This window comes from Pholcus phalangioides, unplaced genomic scaffold, assembly GCF_987345545.1.
Source record: "Pholcus phalangioides strain wild (caught in Gottingen) unplaced genomic scaffold, Ppha-v1.0 ptg000008l_1, whole genome shotgun sequence".
NCBI classification, from domain to species: domain Eukaryota; kingdom Metazoa; phylum Arthropoda; class Arachnida; order Araneae; family Pholcidae; genus Pholcus; species Pholcus phalangioides.
In genome coordinates, this window is record NW_028301601.1 from 59982774 (window position 1) to 60004271 (window position 21498).

Consider the following 21498-nt stretch of genomic DNA (forward strand, 5'->3'; position numbering starts at 1 on the left):
AATTTTTTTAATATATTTCTCTGCATATTTAAATGAGTAGAATCAGTGGTAATTTTTTGAAGATGTCACGTTGGGACCCTTTCCTTGTGAGTAAAACCATAAAAATACACGTGTTTGATCGTCTGGATACCGAATGTTCCGTAAAGTAACTTCATCGACGAGACCAAGGGCGTACCCAGGATCTGTACTACAGGGGGCAACTCACCGATACTAAATTGATACGTCTGTGCTGCGTGTCAATTACTACACTTTAATTTCTCTTCTGGAGGGGGGGGGGGCAGCTGACCCCCTCTGTTCCTTGCTGGGTACGCCCACGGAATGGATCTTAACAAGACTAAGAAAAAGTGAGATTGCTTTTCTTCACATCAGCAACAGACATTATACAACAAATAGCAGTAACGCATATCGGTAATTGTATCCATTGCTCTCTCGCGTTAGAGTTTTTTGAACGGATCATGGGAACAGGACCGTCTTAACAAATTGGCCCACCCGGGCACGGCCCGGGGGTCTCAAGAGAAGAGGGGCCTTAGAAAGAGGAGGAGTAGTTGAATTTTTCCAGAGTTTTCCAGGTAGGGCCTCAGAAAATCACTTGGCCCGGGGGTCCATGATGCCCTTAAGACGGCGCTGCATGGGGGTTTCAATTGCAATCACCATAACTTCATATAATATCCAAACAGAAAAATCATACTTTAAAAATTCACTGATATTCGAACTAAAATAATACCATAATTTGGTCCAACAGAAACAACCTTTATTGATTCAATTCAATTAATCTGAAACATATTGTTCATCCTAATTCCCGGATGATGACATCGAACGTAAACGTCATCCTGCGTTGAACGTGTCAGGGAAAAACAAAGTGTCCATTTCCAAGAAATAGTTCTATGAAACGTGCAGCAGTAAATGATTATTAATTGATGAATGTTCAAAAATAGAGAAATCACACAATATTTACAAGAGACGATCTCGACAGCCGATCACAACACATATACTATCGAATATTCTTCTTTTTTTTTAGACTTTTACCTAAAATTTTTTTTTTGTCGTAACAAATATCTAGTGAAGCTCGAATGTAATATCCAACAACATGCTATGCATTAGATAGTTTTATACATGGTTTTTTAACTTGTAAATTAAGAAACAAATCGTAAAGGAAGAAAAAAACCAAATGAAACGTAAAAGAATTAGTTCTATGTGCAGTCGATGAGATCTACGTGACACCGTTGATAAGGAGGTACAGAGTCCATATGGTGAGAGTACCGAGCACCGTGACCGCTCGTACGTCGGCGGGGCCCGTCGCAGACGAGGACGAGCACGAATCCGTCCCGTACGTGTAATGGGCGCAGTGTTCGTGGATCAAGGGACTGGATATGCGGTCCATGTGACGCTCTACGTATTCCCCGGCCTCGTGACCACAATCCCTGCTGACGTGGAGGTGTTTGCACTGCACGAATTCACTGAAAGCACTGGAAAGACAAAAAAAAAAAAAAAATGTATAAATTAAGCATAACTAACATGATAATAGTAAACAACACAATCAATTTTATTTCATTTCATACCGTGCACCGCCCAGGCTTTATCGACCATTGTCAGTTTTAGCCATTGTCCCGGATGAGGGGGCAGGGTGGTGTCGGATGCTTTATTATGCATATAAAATACATGAACATAAAAGCACATTATTAAAAAGAAAAGTATATATACAGATTTTTAAATATTTCTATTATACAATATACAATTTATTCCGATGAGCTCTTCTGATGCCTTTTTAGCTCTATTGAGCTTGAGCCCTGTGGCCAAGCACCAGGTCCTGAACCACGTTTTCCCTCGTTGGCTTGTTGAACAACACAATCCATATTACATAGGGGGTATTTAGTTATATATTATTTAGTTACATTTTCCATTTGATAGTTTCACTTCCGACGTGGAGGATAGTACTGGCTTGTACACTGAAGAGCAGATGAATTTGTAGACAACTGTCTAGTATCGTGTAAATTTTTGCATTGATGACGGCGACGATGCTTGTGGATATGGATTTGAAGGCACCTGAAGCGTTCGGGCCGCTTACGAAACTATGACATCGCAGAGTCTTCCACATTTCACGAGGATTTTGTGGACGAGTCTAAACATCTATCTCTGTTAATAGCGTTTCTAATGTGCTTGATGAGATTCAAGTTAACGACCATTGTGAGTTTTTCTGCAACCATTCGGATGATACGCGGGAGCGATGACATGGTGGTTTGTCGCGTTAAAGGATAGGGTCGTCGATGGTACGCTGCAGTCACAAAAACAGGAGCCCATGAGTGTTATAGATCTTCCCGATGTCACATGCGTAAGAGGTCCAATTTCGGTCCAGGTGAACAATATTCAGACAAGAATGACAATCCACCGGTTTGAAGGCTCTTCTGCTGGCATGACTGATCGATTACTTTATGAAATTTGCGCCGTACTCATACCCTGCCATCGCTTTGTACAACGTGAATCTCTACTCACCCGTCTAGGCGAAACTTTGCCACGTTTCTAGAGTCCATTGGTGATGTTCCCGTGCTCAGGTTAATCGTTGAGCTTTGTGACGTTCGGTCAGAAAGGGTATTCTCGTGGGACGATGGCTTCTTTGCCCCATAGCAAGAAGACGGGTCTGGTTGATGTGGCACCAACGTAAAATATCTGAGTGATGTGAAAATGAAAATTGTCAGTGCATTCCCAGTGCATGCACGAGTTCCGTTGGAGTGATCCATTCGGATTGGTCGCTAAATCCAGCACATGTATCAAGATGTATCGAGGTTCTTAAAAGCAACATACTGCAGATGCTAGCTGCAGCTGATGATCGACATTATCTTACTTACGGCCGTATTCACCAACACAGTTTAAACTACAATCGCTAAAGGATTAGCGATCGTCACGGATTGGTTAAAATCCTCAATTTAACCAATCCGTTTTGATCTTCAATCCTTTCACCTGCGATTGCATTTTAAACTGTGTTGGTGAATACGGCCGTAAGAGAAATTTCTGCCTTTTTATCTACCCTCTTAGCGGTTCTCAACCGGATTCTCTGGCAGTTCGCAAGATCCAACGTAAGATGCTTATAAAGCAATGCCCTAGAATATAAATATCATTACAAGAATTTCTTAGAACGCACATATTGCTTCAAAGATTCCCTATATCATATTTCAAGGGTTCTGCAAGGGATAAGGGTCGAGAAAGAGAGCAGTATAAAAGTGTAGAGCCCTTCTAGCGACAGAATAACAATTTCGCGACGACACGGCTACGTACGTACCAGCAGAATTCTCTGAGACCTTCATCGACGTTCTTCTTACCGTCCACTGTCTCAGAAAGTTCTATCAGGTGTCGGTATTTCGGTGCGCATTTGTCCTCCGACAGCGATATGTTCTTGTAGCATGGAGCGTGCTTTAGATACACTGGAAATAAACCAATAAATGAATATATAGAGCGCATGAACTATATTTCTTGGAAAATGCCCAGCATACACACACACACATATATAGTAAAAATATCGAACCGTATATCGAGATATCAGAATAACATAAACATATGAATAATTCAACGTGAGCTTTTTCTTCGCGATACCGCGTGAAATCATGAATAAAATTTACAGTTCGACGGAGAGAGGGAGACGTTTTTTCAATGCATCGACCAAACCAATTTCAAAAATTTCATACGGCCATACCGATATACCATTTATTATCAAATAACGAATCATATATTATTAATTTAAACCAAACCATAACTTCTCGATGTAAGTCTGAACTCGAGACATCTCAGAACATCGCCACCGAGCGAATAGCGTGATTCATGCCATAATTTATGCCTTTCTATAATGTCTATAATCAAGCCAAGACGGTCAAATCGTGGTGGATTAGTCAGCGAATATAGAGGGTTTGCTTTTCGGTAGTACCAGAAAAGACACCAGAAGAAAATATCGTGTTTCTTAACCCTTTTTAGGAGAGTAGTATGCTTCGAGGCCATTTCCAGGTAACTTGATTGACCCACGGCATGTTTACAGACCAACGCCGCTCATTCCCGAGTGACCTTCGACGCAGTTCCGGAGTAGTCCTTACGGCCCATTCTGAGATCACTTGAGTAACCTGCGGCCGTGTTGCCTTCATCAAGGATGGGGGGTGGCCTGCCAGGGCCCGGAACATTCTTAATTAGGACAATGTATTTTTTTGTTATGCCATTCTCCGTCGCCACATCAATGAGGTTGACCATCTCTGCCCTTTAAAATGATATCCGAGTATATATATAGCGTTATAAATTTTTTTAATAAATGAGTGGAATGATGTGGAATCTTGAATAATGTTAAACTTACCGCAAGGGTGCTCTTCTTTTGATGATGGGTACAGGCGGTGCTCGCGACTGGAAAAAGTTTGAAGACCCCTGTACTAGTGTAATGAAATTATGTAATATCACTGGCTTTGTCTATGGAATAGCTAACAAACGATCCCAATGCCGTCTATTTCCGTTGTGAACTGCTCGAGATATAGCGGGAAACAATTTGTTACGAATCGGGGCAGCGGGCCTAGTGCCCAGACAGGAAGAGGTATTGAAAACGAATGAATATCATTGAGTACACCCTTGCCACGTGCATCTGACGATACCATTGCTTTTGAGGTGCGTTGAGTACTTTTTCAGGAAAACAATTCGTTAGCATCTCAGTTTCAACTGCTCAGATTGATTTGATCATCGAGGCAAATTTCCAGATAAAACTTAATTGACCCACGGCATGTTTACAGAAAAACGCTGTACATTCCCGGGTCACTTGAGTGACCTTCGACACAGTTCCAGATTACTCAAGTGGCTTGCGGCATATTCACGGATCACTTGAGTAACCTGCGGCCAACAAGGATGGGGGGGGGGGGGCTGACAGGGCTCCAGCCCGTGGCGTTAATTTTTTTTTCACCCCAGACCTGTTTATTCTTTCCTATTGCGGTCCTGTAACTACTTTTACTCTGAGTCACGGGTGTTCAACCTTCAGGAGAGTGCGGGCCACTTCATCTGAAAATATGTCTTGGGCCACTTAATTTAGTGATCTGGAACAGTGCCTCGAGCCATTTAGGTTACTTGTAAATGTGCCGCGGCAAGCATTCGTGATCTGGAACTATGCCAAGAGTCGAGCTACAAAGACATGAGAGCTCATCTCGACATAAATTTTGTATAATAGAAATTTTTAAAATCCATATATATATATATATATATATATATATAGTGGAATCCCGTTATAACGAACTCCAAGAGATCGGAGAAATCACTTCGTTATAACGAAATTTCGTTATTAAGGAATTTCAGGTTGTTTACAGTGTTCCTAAGTAAACTTATTTGAGGGACTAGAAAAAGTGTTCGTTAAAACGAGATTTTCACTATAACGGTATTCGTCAAAACGGGATTCGACTGTATATATATATATATATATATATTTTAATAATGCATTTATATTCGTCTGCATAATAAAACACCCGACACCGCCCAGCCCCTCATCCGGGGCAATGGCTAAAATTGACAATGGTCGATAGAGCCTGGGCGGTGCACGGTATGAAATGTGCCAAGGATAACTTTGGTGACTTGTAAATGTGCCATGGTCACTTATGAGATCTGGAACTGTGCTACGACTCGCTCAAGAGATCCGTAAATACAGAGGCGAAACTTGGAAGGGGGGGGGATTGCAGGCAGGTCTTGTGGCCCGAGCTCGACTATAGATGGGGTGACAAACTCACCCTTTAACTAGTCCTTCTATATTACATGGGGAGTCAAAATGCGGGCTTGCCCCGGGTGACTAAGTACCTAGTTGCGGCCCTGCGTGAATATGTCGTGTTTCGATTAGTTGATCTGGAACAGGGCCGAAGGTCAGCAAAGGAAGATCTAGAAATGTGTCCTGGGGTCTCACTTGAGTGATTTGAAAATGCACTTTGAGCCGTTTAATAGTTCTGGAATTGTGGCACACGTTACTCAAGTGCAGTACTCAAGTACCACATCAGATGCAGGGGCGGATCTGGAGCTCACTGTTGGGAGAGAGGGGTGATTTTTCCCCTTCCCCCACATTGCGGATGGGGTGAGCATACGCCCTGTATTTTCCGGGACAGTCACGGTTTTCTAGCTTCTAGTTGAAGTTTTCTTGAATTTGTTATTTAATCAAAAACATTGATACAAGTGATTCTCAACGGATTTATTAGATGCAAAATTATCACATATTGGCATTTCGCTTGGTGGGAGGAAGGGTGATCACTCCGATCACCTTCCTCCCCCATAGATTCGCGGCGATGATCAGATGACTCCAAGGGTCACATTTGACCTGTATATTGTCTCCGCCTGGGATAACGCTTGAAGATGTGACTACATCCATTAGCTTTACTAAATGTTGGAAATTTATCACCATGGAATTTATGCCGGATTCCATGTCACCGTGAATACTCATGTAATGAAATTATGAATTGGGATTATTTTTAATATTCTACCATTACAGTATACCTCTGTAGCAGGTAGTTGGCTAAATGGTAAATGACGACTCAAGAAAACTCATAATTTTGATCAAAGAATTTCATAATAATAACTTTCTCAAAATTAAAACAACTGTTATTAAAAAAATAATTATCAAAGTTTGAAAAAATAATAATTTTAAATTAAAAGAGAAATTTGATTTGATAATTTCTTTTATGAAAAAAAAAAAAATTGCGGTTTGGCTGTGTGTGGTAGACACGGCCGCAAGATCCGACGTGAATACGTTTTTTGCGCCTTGAATGGTATGGTAGGTACTGACTGATACAATGGAAATTATGTCATCGGCTTTGTCTTTGGAACAGCTAACAAACGATCCCAATGTGGTCTATTTCCGTTGTGAGATGCTCGAGATATAGCGGGGAACAATTTGTTGCGAATCAGGGACCACGAACCTGGTGTTCAAACGGGAAGAGAGATATTGATACGGAGTGTCATCATTGAATGGAACTTTGCAACGTGCATCTCTCTCTCTCTCTCTCTCTCTGATGATGATGTTGCTTTCGATTCGCGTTGCGTACTTTTTTTCTGGTATATGAGTATTTAAATAATTTCGTCACGCGCAACCGTCAGATGGTTTAGAACAGTGTTTCTTAACCTTTTTTTGCCCGTGGCCCCCTTTGAACCATTTTTTTTTTCTCGTGGCCCCCTGCCTTACCCTGAGTCTTCAACTCCCATCTAGAAGCAAGATCCTCTTGCCTCAAGTGTCTCTACCTTACTTATGGACATGAGGGCCCCGGGCATGACCCCTCACAAGAGTGGGACAGTCAGAGCTGCAGCCCGAGGCCTGATATGGTTTTCATCATTTTTTGTTTTTCCACACTATAATTCAATATAGAGAAGGGGGGGTCTGTGAAAAATCTAGCCAGGGACCTGCGAAAAACTTCATCCTAGGGAACTTGTTGCAAAATGTAGGCGGTGAGGCCCGGGTAGGTCCATGCCCTAAGACGGCCCTGGTTTTATGGGTGGTTTTGTTGGATTCTGTAAGTGTATAGTCACTAATATAAAAGCTTTATTTCTTCACACCTTAATTTTTCTTCTCAGCTCTCTGAAGCCCTCCAAACCACATGTCATGGCCCCATTTTCCATTTTCTTCCGTGGTCCCCCTGAGGTATCCCAGTACCACTAGGAGGCCATATGGCCCCCGGTTGAGAATCACTGGTTTAGAAGACGTATTCACTTCAAAACCCGTTTTGTGACACATTAAGGGGACGCAGGACCCGTGAAAGTGGAGAAATTCCGAAAAATGTAGCATGTAATTAAAAATTCATTATAAATTCCTGTTTCACCCAATTTGTTCAAATTTTGTTAGGGTCACATATAAAGTATGTGCAATTTGATGTGCATTCATCAAATTTGAAAAATATGTTTTTGTATACAAGCAAAAGTTGGAAATTTAAAAAAAAAAATGGTCATGCACACCACCACTGGGCACGCAATTTCATCTGCTAAAATTTGAATTACTGCATAAAAAAAAATGTTTTGTGTCCTAAAATGTTTGTTTAACGCAATGAAGTAGAATATTTAAGATATGTAAAGTGAAAGCATTTTTAAAAATTCATAAAGTTTTAAATTTCGACGGATGTCTACCGTTTTGGTTCATTTTATGCGCCTAGGCAAGGGACACATACCAGAGAAATTTCATGGAAGCAGGAAACATGGTTCATGAGATATCATGTGCGCAGCGACAAAAATTAATGTTTTGAGAAAAACGCGTTTGAAGATTGCGAAGTAATGAATTTTGATGAAATTAGTTTTTTTTTCCCCAAACCCAATACCATACAGATTCATGGGAATAGCCTCAATGTTCAATAATATAATCAGTTTTTAACATTGTCAACATGTTTTCATACTTTAGTTTGCCATTTTAATGCTTTGAGATTCCTGCCGCTTCAAGTGTTCGACACACACCAAGTTGAAAAAGGTAGCAGATTTGAATAATGAGGCAAAAATTCACTTGAATTTATTTTACAGTCTGTATTATACATTTAATGTGTTCTGTGAGTAATGTCTGAGACAAATTAGCGACTGACTCGAGAAAACTGACAAAAAAAATTAATTTACATAATATAGTCGAGGTCTCGTTGATTTTTAAATTTCTGGTAAAAAACAAATTCTCAATGCTGGGTTTTGTTTTCTAATGTATAAGCAGTAGCATTAGCATGAATAAACTATGCGGTAAGTGCGATACAAAAAACATGATTACAATTTGTTTTAGAAAATAAGTATTAATATGTCCAAAGTGGGCAAAAGTTTGAGTAGACGAGAAAGTTTTCAACAATCGTCAACAACAAATCTCATTGCATAGACATGCAAGTGTGTGTATGCATAACGCATTATTATACTTGGAAGAAAAATCTTTCGAAAATCAGGCTCTTCTCATTCACTAGGTGTAAACTTATTTCTAATGCCCATCACCACAACATTGGAATTCGCAACAAATCATACAAACTACACGTGAATATGAATTTTGCATTGCCTCTATTGCTTTCAGTGATATTTCAATGGAATTTTCTCCATTTCATGTGAAAAATGGTTTTATATCCATTGTTGAGGTTGTAATCACAGTGATAATATTCACTGAAGATATATGAACTGCTGTTGCACATAACTTGAAATCTTTTAGTATATTCAATACACAATTTCACATCTTTGATATTTTTCCTTTACCACCACACAATCCTGGTTCATATAAGTTAAATATGTTTCTAATATGATTAATTAAAGGGTTTTTTTCCCTACTGAACTGCACTAACAAATAACAGCTCACGAAAAAATAATAGTGAAATAAATATAAACTAAATTGTAATGTAACACAAAAGAACATGGTAGACTCTTTGAGGCACGTGCAACTCAATGCAGAAGAAGGAAAAAAAGTACTCACGAGAGAAATGTCGAATGTAGATAGCGTAGAAAAAGTCTATAACAAATGTATGTAAACGCGAAACATATGAGGTAAACATGAAACGATGTGGCTCGAAGTCCCTTTAAACTTTTGAAATTTGAATTTCGTGTCACACAAAAATATTCCTCATCTGTCTCGATTTCTACTGCCCGTAGAGCAAAAACTGAGGTATCGAAATGTTCAGGAGGAGAGAGATCTGTAAAATTTTTAAAAAAAATAATTGATTTTTTTCATTGTTCAACAGTCCTGTGAACCCCCCCCCCCCCCCCCGTCCTCTTTGCATGTGCAATATTGCGATAGCATTGGGAGTTCTAGCACTCACTTGACGACTTTTTTCCTTCGTAAGGAAAGAAATAGGGAGCAATCATTTGTGAGAATTCTTGAAACCCGCTTTTTTTCTATTTTCTATGTAAACGGGGCTATTGGGATAAAAACCCGTTTTACGTCACATTGGGAGAGGAAAAAAACCCGTTTAGGACGTACTGGGATGAAGAAAACACGTTTTTAGTCGCATTGGAAGATAGAAAACACGTTTTGGATCACATTGGGATAAAAAAAAATGTTTTGGGCCACACTCGAATGATATTCAAGTGGAGTTAAAGGTCTTGCAAGACTTCCTACAGCAATTGGTAAGTAAATTGATATTTGATGAGGGCATCTTTAAGCCCGATTCGCTATTCTAAGTGGGGCAAAAATGAGCAAAGCCTTTTCCTTTTTTTTTGTTTTGGTGTATCAAACTATACTCAATACCTATTAATCAAAAAAAAAAAAAAAAACTTTGCTCGAAACAATACAAAATATTCTCAAAATGATGAGGACAAATGGCAGTTTATAACGCACTGACAAATGTTTCGGCACTCATGGGTGCATTCATTCTGACCAAGGGTCTGATCCCCCCCCTTCCCAAATGTGAGAAAATGACTGAAAAAAGGGAAAAAGATGGCCAAATCTATTGTTTTATCACTTTGGTTCCCCCCCCCCCCCACCACGAACGAAATTTCTGTCTACGCCCCTGATTCTGACCACGTTTTTCGTTCGGACAGAATGTTTTTCCATCTTTTTGATAACGGTACCCACGAGTGCCGAAATACATGTCGGTGTGTTATAAAATGTCATTTGTCCTCATCACGTTGTGAATATTTTCTAAATACACAATGTCTATCCGAAACTGTACACATAAATCCTCAAAATAGTTATTTATGCAAGAAATAGTTCGTTGGTCCGCATTAAAATCTTCCTGTGATAACGAGAATAAAAAGCAGGTCTAAAAATCCAGTTTGGCGACAACGCATCGAAACATTCTCACTCGGTGTCTTCAGTGCTATTATGACATTCTATAAATTTGGTATTAGCAACAAAACTGAAGTAATAACGGTGAAAATTGCGCCAAGACAAGCAATCCCGGAGAAAGTCTCCTACGTTTCTCCCTATATCAAAATAAACCATTCTTTTTGTGTTTCGATGTTGCTATTCGAGATGCGTACAAAAGTTATATACTTTGGTGGGAGATACAATTCTCAAGATTCAATTATCCGCCAAGAATAGAAATAAAGATCCCTCATTTCTCTTCATTCCGTAGACGATTTGTTGTGTTCGTGAAAATGTAACATAATCTCGGATTTGATGACACTAAATATAACGAAACGAAAAAACTGTTTTTTCTTCTTTATAGACAGGGTAAACCATATAAATGTGTTTTTGTGTATATCCCTTAATTGGATTTACCAAGAAAAAAGCTCTCTCTAATTGGTTTTTATCCGCTTTCTGCTTTTAATTCTTTAGCCCTTGACATATCGACTTCCGTTTGTACATCTTTCTCCCTGTTCAATCCGCATTTTTTCATTCTGCTCTCGAATTCCATCGATTATAATCGTTTTACCGATTATTGAGAAACGCTTTATCATCGAAATTTCTATCTTTTCTCCAGTATTAATGGAGAGGAAGATAGTGATGTTATATATATATTTGTTATTAATAGTTTCAGCTGATGTTCATTTAATGACTTCATGCGATTAAATATATACTTATCCTATTGGATACAGATTTTTTTCCAGGATTTTACCAGGTTTCTGGTAAGTGTCATTCGACTGGTACATATAGGAAATTAATATAACCGCTCTCTCAACAATATTTTTTGTTCAAGTTGTTAAGAAAGTTTTACACTTTTCGGGGTACGTTGGGGCTGCTGATTCTAAAACTGGTTTTGGTTCTGACAAATTGGCTCTAGTTTTTGAGCTAATACATGTTCTTAATATTTCATTGATACTTTATTTTGTTTTAATTTATCACTAATATTTCATTATCCATTTCAAGCCACTAATTTGTTACGATAGATATTCACTTTCAATTTTCTAATTACTTCCCGAGATTTTATTCACTATATTATTACATTTATATCATCATACATCAATGGTCTATATGTATTGATCTAGAGACGATGAACGTGTTTTACTAGGATAATATAGCTGATTTAAGAAGTACCCCGTTTCATTTGCTTATGGAACAGTAAGGCCCCACACAGATTATTGGAAAAAATTGAAATGACATTTTGGAAAAAATGCTGACTGTAGGTACAGCAAATACAGTATTATCAGACAGCCATTGGTTGATAGAAAAAATATTTTTTAATATAAATAATTATTATATTACTATGTCTCCTACCACTTCATGTGAAACTTAGCTCAGTGAAGCAATTCATCAGGACATTCAATAAAGATGATGTGTTGAGTTCTTCCACATAATAACATTAGTAAAACGTTTCCTGGACCTAACAATGAAAAGCTGAGCAGGGATTTTTGATGGGTCCTGAAATTCATAAGATTGAAGATCCAAAAATTTCAGCATCTTTGATATCGAATCTTATCCGTTCAGTTAAGTTTCATCTTGGTTATTAAGTGTTGTGTTTTTCGGAACGAAGTCTTATTCTTGAGATAAGATGCGGCATTATACAGAGTTTCATGTTTCATACTCGCTGAAACGTTCGTCTAAGTGGAAGACGATAGAAGACGAAGTGAACTCTTTGAATTATTACACATTTAATACTCATACACCCATGATAAAGGAAGAAGCACGAAAGAGATAGATGTTAACGCGTTGGATACATGACTGCGAATGCTCGAGAGAGTGAGAGACACAGAAGCAGAACACACAGCGATCTTAAATCACTTAGACATTATAAACAAAGCACGGAATAAGGTATATTAGATGCTGCCATCTATATTAACGAAATAGATCACAACACAAAGGGTTTGGTTATTACCACACGGTCAGTTTTTATGCGGGTAACTGAAATTTATAAAATCTCTGAAAAATTTGATAGACAAACTATAAAGAAATTTACCTGCACAAAAATTACGTGTACTGCCGTTTTTTACTTTTCGTTTGCAATATAGACGACGTTTCTGAACACAAAGTACACGTCCGACGCTGAACAAACACGTTAAGGAATTCAACGCTTTCTGTCATGAGGGAATAAGTTATATGTGCAAGTTTATATATATATAGCAGTTGTTGTTCGATCGGAATTCGTACAGTGCACTGTATATCTTTTAAACTGCTCGTCTGTTTCCGTTCGCGACCCTATATATCATGAGGGCTCAGGATTCATGCAGCGAATCCGTTGAAAATCCGAGCGAGAAGTAAAGCCTTACTGTAAAGTAATACTGTTGGAGAAAGTGGAGAAACCGCGGAACACAAAGGCTCTGCCGCAAGAAGCAGCGTAAGCACTTCGGCCTCTAGGCGGATTCGAACATCTCCGGCAAATCCAGAGTTTTTTTGAGACGTCAAAAATATTATATACATACAGGGTGTCCTGTAAGTGCTAGCACGGCCTTTATATCATCAACTGTGTCCGTCGTAGAGGTATAATTCCCATTTATAAAATGCTCAACAGGTGTTCAAAAATTACCCTGTAGCAGTTTTGAGAGTGGAAATACAGGGTGTCACAAAATAAAAAAAAAATTAAATTTTTATACAGTCTCCGGGTAAAATGGTTTTTGCACATTTATCGCTGTTGTTTACCAAATTTCTTCCGTTTTCCGTAATCGAATATCCAAGCGAATATTGCACTTGGAAACATGGAATTTTTTTAGCTTTCATCAGGAGAGACAGGACAACAACTTTCTAATTGAAAAGATTGGGGGACAGATTCAGATTTTTTATTTTGTAACACACTGTATTTTCAATCTCAAAACTGCTACAGGGTAATTTTTGAACGCCTGTAGAGCATTTTATAAATTGGAATCATACCTCTACGACGGACGGTTAATAGGATAAAGGCCGTGATAGCACTTACAGAACACCCTGTATAGAGTATCGTAATGAAAACTATTCGAATGAAAAAATCAAGTGCAAATCAAAGTGCAACGGGCACCAATAATGAATAATTTTAAAAAAAATGCAGAATTTTCAGAAAAACATTCCATTGGGGGAAAAAAAATCGAAATTTCAGCCAGACAAGTTAGACATCGCATATCATTACGAAAACCCTTTGAGGCTATTGCTAAATTGCTAGTAAATTCGATATTGTGAATTACTAGTAAGCTTATTATAGCTTGGGCCATTTATGATTCACCTTGTTTCATATCGTTATGCTTTGTATGATGTATTAAAGAAGATACAACGAGAGAAATCAATTGAATAAGTATTATAACACTTTATTTTGTTATTGATAAGAAAATTTAAGTGATAATTATAAATAATAATAACAATGCGATCTATATCTCAGCATATTTCGATGATTACTGTATTTCCCGGCTATTAGTTTAATAGGGATTCCTTTATCTGAAAATTACTGGACGTTTTCGTTAAAGAGAGAAGTTTATACTGGTTTTTCTTTCTCTTTTTATCTCTCTGGAGAAATCACAGAGAAGCAGTTCAGCTAATTTCCAGGCTTTAGTCTTAGGAAGGGTTTTATAGGGTGGCTTATAAGTGTTAATGAAGGGCGAAAGGTCTTTAAGCACCGATAAAGTTCCCTCTCTTTCCATCTCTCTCTCTCTTTTTATTTTGCCCCTGAAAATCTCTCCGGTTTTTCTCCCCACAGAAAGTGTAGAAGCAAATGGCCTGTAAAGCATTTACGTTACTTTCATCTGTAATCTGGAAGATCTTTTCCTAATTAAGGAAACGATATCTTCACATAAGATGCTGTGTTGCAGAATGATGAGGACGCATCATTCCTCCCTCTCTCTCTCTCCCACACACACACAAACACATCCAGGGTACTTCTTGTATCTCTTATGTATTTTTATACTGTGTCCTATTTAAAGCCCAGATGCTCCCAAGGAGGCAAGTTTTCCAGGACGGAGGAAAGACGGGAGATGATACGTGATCCACTTCCGTTTAACCCCAGAAGTGCTTAAGTAATTTTATTTTATTTTTTTGTTCTATTTCTCGTGATGTACTTCACTTCGGCCTCGTTGCACGTTTGTTATTACTATATTGCTATACTTTCTGCTCCATTTAACATTTGGGACGGTAATGATGTAGCGTGCGAAGAACACGAACAAATAAGAAAGAAAATAATGAGAAGAAAAGGACCAGAAAAGAAGAATGGTTTTATTTTCAAATCGGAAAAGTAAACGATATTATTTGTTTTATTTTCGCTTTCATATTCGAGTTAAAGGAAGAAAAACTGAAGGAGAGTGATGAGGATGAAGGAAAAAAAAAATAAAAAAATTGAATGAGTAGGAAGAGCATGTGAGGTAGTAAGAAGAGAAATTAAGGAAACCTTATAGAAAAATAAGGCAGAAGAAAAATAGAAAAACAACGAAAAATACACCGGAATGATGAAGAAGAGATGCAATAATGAAATTATCAGAATAGGAAAGAAAAGACTTGACAGAAAAATGGATAAAAGGAAACGAAAGCAGAAAGTGAAGAGAAAGATGAAAGTAAACTAAAAAGATAGAAAAAGAGAAAGTAAAGAGAAAGATGAAAGTCAGATGAAAAGACCAAAATGAGTAAAAGTATAAAAAGTGGGGGAAAAAATGAATATTAAGGGAAAAGAAGAAAAGATAGATTAATGAAAAGGCGAAAAGAGAAGGAAAGAGAGATTGCAATAAAATACGGCAAAAGAAACTAAAGGAACAGATGAAAAAATAAAACCGAAAGAAGAATAGTAACAAAAAAAAGAGATAGATAGAAAAAGATAAATAGAAAAATGTATAATAAATACAAAAAAAAATAAAACTGAAAGAACGATAGTAACAAAAAAGGAAAAGGAAAATAAATAGGGGAAAGAATAAAATGCGAGAAGAAGAATAATCAAAGAACGAAAAATAAAATGAAGCAAATTAAAAGGATTAAAATTAATGAAATTTAGAGCAAAAGAAGAAAGTAAAAATGAAGATGAAAAGAGGATAAAAAGACTAAACGAAAATAAGAAAAACAGATAATGTAAAGAAAAAGAGAAAATGCACAGAAAAGAAGTATGACAAGAGGAAATGGAAAAGAAAGAAACATTGAAATAGAAGAAAGGAAGGAACAAAATAAGACCAAGATTGAATTAAGGAATATGAACAAGAGGGGGAAAAAGATGACTAAATACAATAAAGTAATAGAAAAGGGTTAAAAGGAAGAGGAAAAAACACCAATCAGAACTGAATAGAAGAGCAGGAAGAAAATAGAAGAGGAAAGGAGATGAACAAAAAATAAACGAAGAAGTATACTGAAAAAGAAATATGATTGATGAGTACAGAAAAAGTTGAAAGAGAAAACGAAGTAGAAGGTGAAGAACGAAAAACATTCAGAAAAGATAGAGAACGGTGCACAGAAGATAAAGAAAATGAAGGAAATAATAATGAAAAGAAGGTGATGATGATGCTTCATCACTCTCACGTGATTCCTTCTCGACATCCCCCCAACTATATCAGTCATCAATCACTTTTATGACACCAGCTCCAACACTAACCTCTCGGTACCCGAGTCTTCTGAAGATAATGCCACCTTTCTTCCTGAAAAGGTGTCCATACTATACTGTAGAATCTCACTGCGCTCCTTCCAGCATTTACTAAGAGAGGCATCTTCAGTTTTAACCACTGAAATTATTAAGCATTTACGTGTCGCACGAATAAGTCGCGATAATTACATATTCCAAGTAGATTAAATTAGAATTCGATGAGTGGAAATGAAATCAGACTCGAATGGGATATTACAGATACTGGCGAAATTCAATCGAATATGATGAGAGACTGCTGATTAGCGATCCTATCAGAGCTCGGGTGCACGCTACACGTTACGTACCACGTGGGGGGGGGGGTATATAATTCGATCACCAAGTGTGAGCTTCCGAGTGCTAAATCGTTAAGTGATTAGCTTAGATTAGAGGAGTTACTTACGATCTTGCGTTGGCCCGGGAGTACAGAGATCGACAAGAACTTGCCTCGCTCCTGCTACCACGTGGTTGAAGACTTTCCGCTGAGTTGGATTGAAGCATAACTTCATGTGGTCATCGACGCACTGCACGCTGTCTTTTAGCGTCCTGTGAAAAGGAATAATAACTTATCATTAATACCACAGTTAATGAATATGTAAACTGCTATGGTCACGAAAATACTTATAATAAGTGTTGATATAAATACACTTGTATTAAATCCAACGACTACTAATTTTTCTTTTTATAAACTACTTCACAACACACCAACTCCGGCCATATCGCTGTACTGCAATTTATTGCCGTTAATGAGTTGGGTTGGAAGTGAAGGCGCCATCTCTCGGTGGTCGCCCCAAGCTCGTTAGGGAAAATATCTTGTTACCTATATTCTTCTCCCGGATCTAGCCTGGGACCTGACGGGGAAAAGTTCACGATGGTAGATGAGAATCTTACCACCACGTCTCGGGTGTTCTTCTAAATTGGAGCCCTACTCAGGGCTATCGCCATTTTGGGCAATTTACTTCTGTTAGTAGGATGTGTACAGTCTTCGCGTATTTCTATTACTAGCACTAGGCTTATGGTGTGATATGAAGAGAGACTTGATTTGTTGAATATGCTTTCACATTGGAAGAACGCGGGTGTCGGCGGGGGGGGGGGAAATTGAAGTTTTTAAAATTTTTCAACGCCATGGATAGCAAGTTGGATGCAGAGAAGAGCTACTCGGGCTCTTGTTGATATACGGGGCTTGAGCTATTAGGACAAACTGGATTTTTTAACTTATTTACATCGGAAGAACACAGGTTTAAGGGGGATGTGGATGGGATCATTTAATATTTTATTTAAAATTAAACAGGAGGGACCATTAATACATCGTCAATCGAGTGTTTCGACAAGGGGACGCTTGTATCAATACGTAAGTGACAACTCGAGGTTGTGATATCACAGGCAATTTTTATCAAACAGATATTTAATAATGGGATGAATCGAGAAGGTGCCCATAGATTCATAAGGCAGTCGTAATATTTTTTATGGGCAGTGTATTATTTATTATCAATTATTATCCTTCATTTCAGTGTGTATCGGTTTTTTCGTGATAAACCATTCTTATTTTGAATTCTGTATTCATTCATTCAAAAACCATTCTGTATTTTAGTTATACACTGAGTCCTGGGATACCTCTTGATATCGTGTGGGACCTCCTTTTACCCGGTGAAGGGCAGCAATATTAAGAGGTATCTCATGACTTTTAGCCCCCTGTGTATGTCACATCCAAATTATTTATACAAATACAAATACAAGGTATCTATTGTCCAAGGTATCAATATGGGTATCTATTGTCCTTCTCGAGGAGCGAATACGAACCGATCTCTCGTTAAAATGTCTCGCCAAATAGAACAGGCCTAAGAGGGTAAAGATATTCAAATATTGTCACTCATCGTTCAAAATATAGATAGCAGCAGTACCACAAGCATTACACAGAAACAAACTTCACGTCAGATTCACACAGACACACGCATAGCACGGCAAAGGTCGGTCTCTTCTCCGACCCATCTACTTATATCTCTTCATTGGGACAGAGCAGCGTTCCATAACCTGGTTAGGAGGAGATACATTTTGCCAGCTAATTCGTTGGGCATTTTACCTGTAGTAGCCTCTGTATTTTTATTTGTATAATAGGAAAATAATGTTCAGACTGCTCCCTTCGAGCCACCGATAATGACAATGATGTGACGGCAATTTCTGTAATAAAAAACGACTTTCCGTCAGGACCGGTCATCAAATTTGAAAAGCGGGTCTGATCAAATCGATGCGTATAGTATCAAGATAGCAGCAAACGCGACGTGTATGGAGAAGGAATAAAAACATCACACAGATATATATTCTTCTTTTAAAAGATGACTCGGAAAGCTGTCGACCGAAAGCAGTTCGTGTCATCGTTGACAGGAAAACGAGCCCGAAACCCCTCTTTAGACAGTTCTTTTAACATTTATCCTTTCATTTTTTATACGTCGTCGGATCACTGCTTGTTCCAGAAAAGAAGGGGGGAAAAAACAGGAAGATGCGAAGACGTAAAAAGATGTAAAAAAAATGGCGAAAATAGCTAGCTTACATCTACCGGCTGTACAAAGTACTTAGGAGATGATTGATTCATCGTAAGAACGTTCACCTGGGGCACGCAGGAACGCACCTTCCTCGACTATTCTGTAACTCCCCTTTTTTTAGCAACCTTTCCCGTGAACAGCAAAATACCTATACATCATCCGCAATCTCGTCAGGATATAAATCCTGATATCAATTTAACCTTTGGGAAATCGATATCTGTCACGGGTACAAGCATACCTCGTACATGGTTGTCGAGAGCTGAATTAATCCGCGTTTCTTTATGGATCTCGGATTACGCCATCCTGCGAGGATCCTTGTAACTACTGTTCGAGCTTTTTCTAGATCCCGAAAGACTAATTAAAGGGTGTAGAAATATATATTTTTCATATTTTCAAGATCCATTGGCTAATCTTTGTATTTTATTAATGGATTTCCGTTGTCTTTAGAGCAGTTACTAAAAATTAAACGAAATTTATTTTGTGATCAATCCCAGGCGTAATTTCAAAACTTGACGTGTATCTTCTAGTGTAGAGGTACGTGCCGGTGTGGTGATCATAGTGACGGACTCGCGCCGCAGTTGTGGTCGGTGGAATTTGGTTTTCTGTGGTTTCCAACTTCGAGGTGCTATTACAACCCGACCTTCCCCATTAAAAAGTCTCGCCACACACAGAGAGCAACAGGCCTACAACGACAAAATCTTCAAACATCACACTTCACTCATAGTTCGAAAAATAAGAGGGAGATAGCACAGCACTATAATAAGTATTACACGGAAACAAGCTTCACATTAGGTTTACAACGCGGACAGGACACGCACATTCCAACATGTGCCAATTCGTTAGAAATTCCCCAGAGGAATGTGGACGAGGTGCATGTGTGGTTTAGTGGTAGTGTAGTAGTTGCGCGAACTTGCATGTACAGTGCAGTGGTTCTTTTTTTTCCCCCCTTTCCGCACCCTCAGTACAATGCGACTTACCTTCCCGCACCCCGTTGTATAATACGTTTATTAATCTGTTAGAAAATTCGGGTTTATTTCCTGCAATTGATTACATTAATAATCAGATAATTAATTTCTATGAATTGTTTTACTTATTGTTCAATGTCTTCACGGCTGTGGCTCTCAAATATTTAATTTTAGCTTTTTTTAATATTAAAAACTTAATATTAAAATTCCCTCAAAGTTAATTCAAAAACGAAACTAGAAGAAAACTTAGTATTTTCTAACATTTTTTGAGGTTTGGGGAAAAAAAGATTCACATTGAATAGTTCTTCACTTATTGATTCCAGCCGCAACAACTATAAATTAATATTTTTTTGGGACTCGACTAAATTTCTTGACGTTTTTCCCTGAGTCATGTGTGTGTTCGCGGCAGTATCAAATCCAAGCTAATAATACAAATACAAATACAACACCACAACAGGCAAATTGCCCAACGAGGTGGCTGACTTAAGAACATCATGGATCCCCGAGCCCTTTTTTACCCTACCTATGAGCCCTACCTACTACTGCTACACCACACATGCACCCCGCCCACAACCCCCCGCGGAACCCCCAACGAATCGATACATGCGGGAATGTGCGTGTACGTGTAGTGAAACCTGACGTGAAGTTTTTGTTGTTTCTCTGTAATGCTTGTTATGTGTAGTGCTGCCATCTGCCACCAGTTTTTCAAACTATGAGTGAAGTGTTACGATTGAATGAGTTTTCGTTGTAGGACTGTTGCTCTCTGTGGCGAGACTTTTTAACGGGGAGATCGACTCGCATTTGCGCCTTGAAGTTGGGAACCACAGAAAACCAACTTCAGCCGACCACCACTGTGGGGTTCGAACCCGGATCCTCGCATCACGAGTCCGGCACTATAACCACTCAACCACCACAGCGGCAAAAAACCTGCGGTTCCTCTCGTACTGAGCAGGATTACTATCGCAACGTCCAATCAACAGTAGGGTAAAACTAACCTGTCTCACGACGGTCTAAACCCAGCTCACGTTCCCTATTGGTGGGTGAACAATCCAACGCTTAGCGAATTCTGCTTCGCTATGAAAGGAAGAGCCGACATCGAAGGATCAACAAGCGACGTCGCTATGAACGCTTGGCCGCCACAAGTCAGTTATCCCTGTGGTAACTTTTCTGACACCTCTCGCTAAAAACTCACTAGAGAGAAAGGATCGTCAGACCATGCTTTCGCAGTCCGGGTGCTCACTTAACACCCGGATCAAGCGGGCTTTTGCCCTTATACTCTGCGCGAGGTTTCCGTCCTCGCTGAGCCCGCCTTAGGACACCTGCGTTACCCTTTGACAGATATACCGCCTCAGTTAAACTCCCCACCTGAATCTGTCCTCGGAGCGGGTCGCGCGACGTGGCCCCTCTCGGGAACCGTCGTCGCACTTGGCGCTAGAAGTCCGGCGACCTGAGCCGCCGCCTCCCGCCTCACCGAGTCAGTAAAGAAACGATGAGAGTGGCGGTATTTCACAGTCGTGAAATACCGCCCAATACGGAAATACGACGTACCAATGTAAACAAACCACGAGAGAGATAATTTAGTTAAATAATGGCATTTCTTTCTCAAATGAAATTTAAAACAAATTCGATCCGCTAATCGAAAAAGAAACC

The 21498-nt window shown here is 38.8% G+C and overlaps 1 protein-coding gene and 1 pseudogene across 1 annotated transcript in view; both read right to left on the minus strand.

The window, feature by feature from the left end:
- Positions 1-714: 714 nt before the first annotated feature.
- The window catches only part of LOC149084686 (uncharacterized), a 78591-nt gene continuing 57807 nt past the window's right edge, over positions 715-21498 (minus strand). Inside the window, exons 3-5 of the mRNA XM_089235110.1 lie at positions 16747-16889; positions 3275-3416; positions 715-1466 (exon numbers count right to left, since the gene is read on the minus strand). Of these exons, the coding sequence (XP_089091236.1) occupies positions 1211-1466; positions 3275-3416; positions 16747-16889 (541 nt within the window). The 3' untranslated portion in view covers positions 715-1210. The remainder of the gene's footprint in view (positions 1467-3274; positions 3417-16746; positions 16890-21498) is intronic.
- Positions 20480-21463, minus strand: LOC149084687 (large subunit ribosomal RNA; annotated as a pseudogene; the record flags this gene model as incomplete).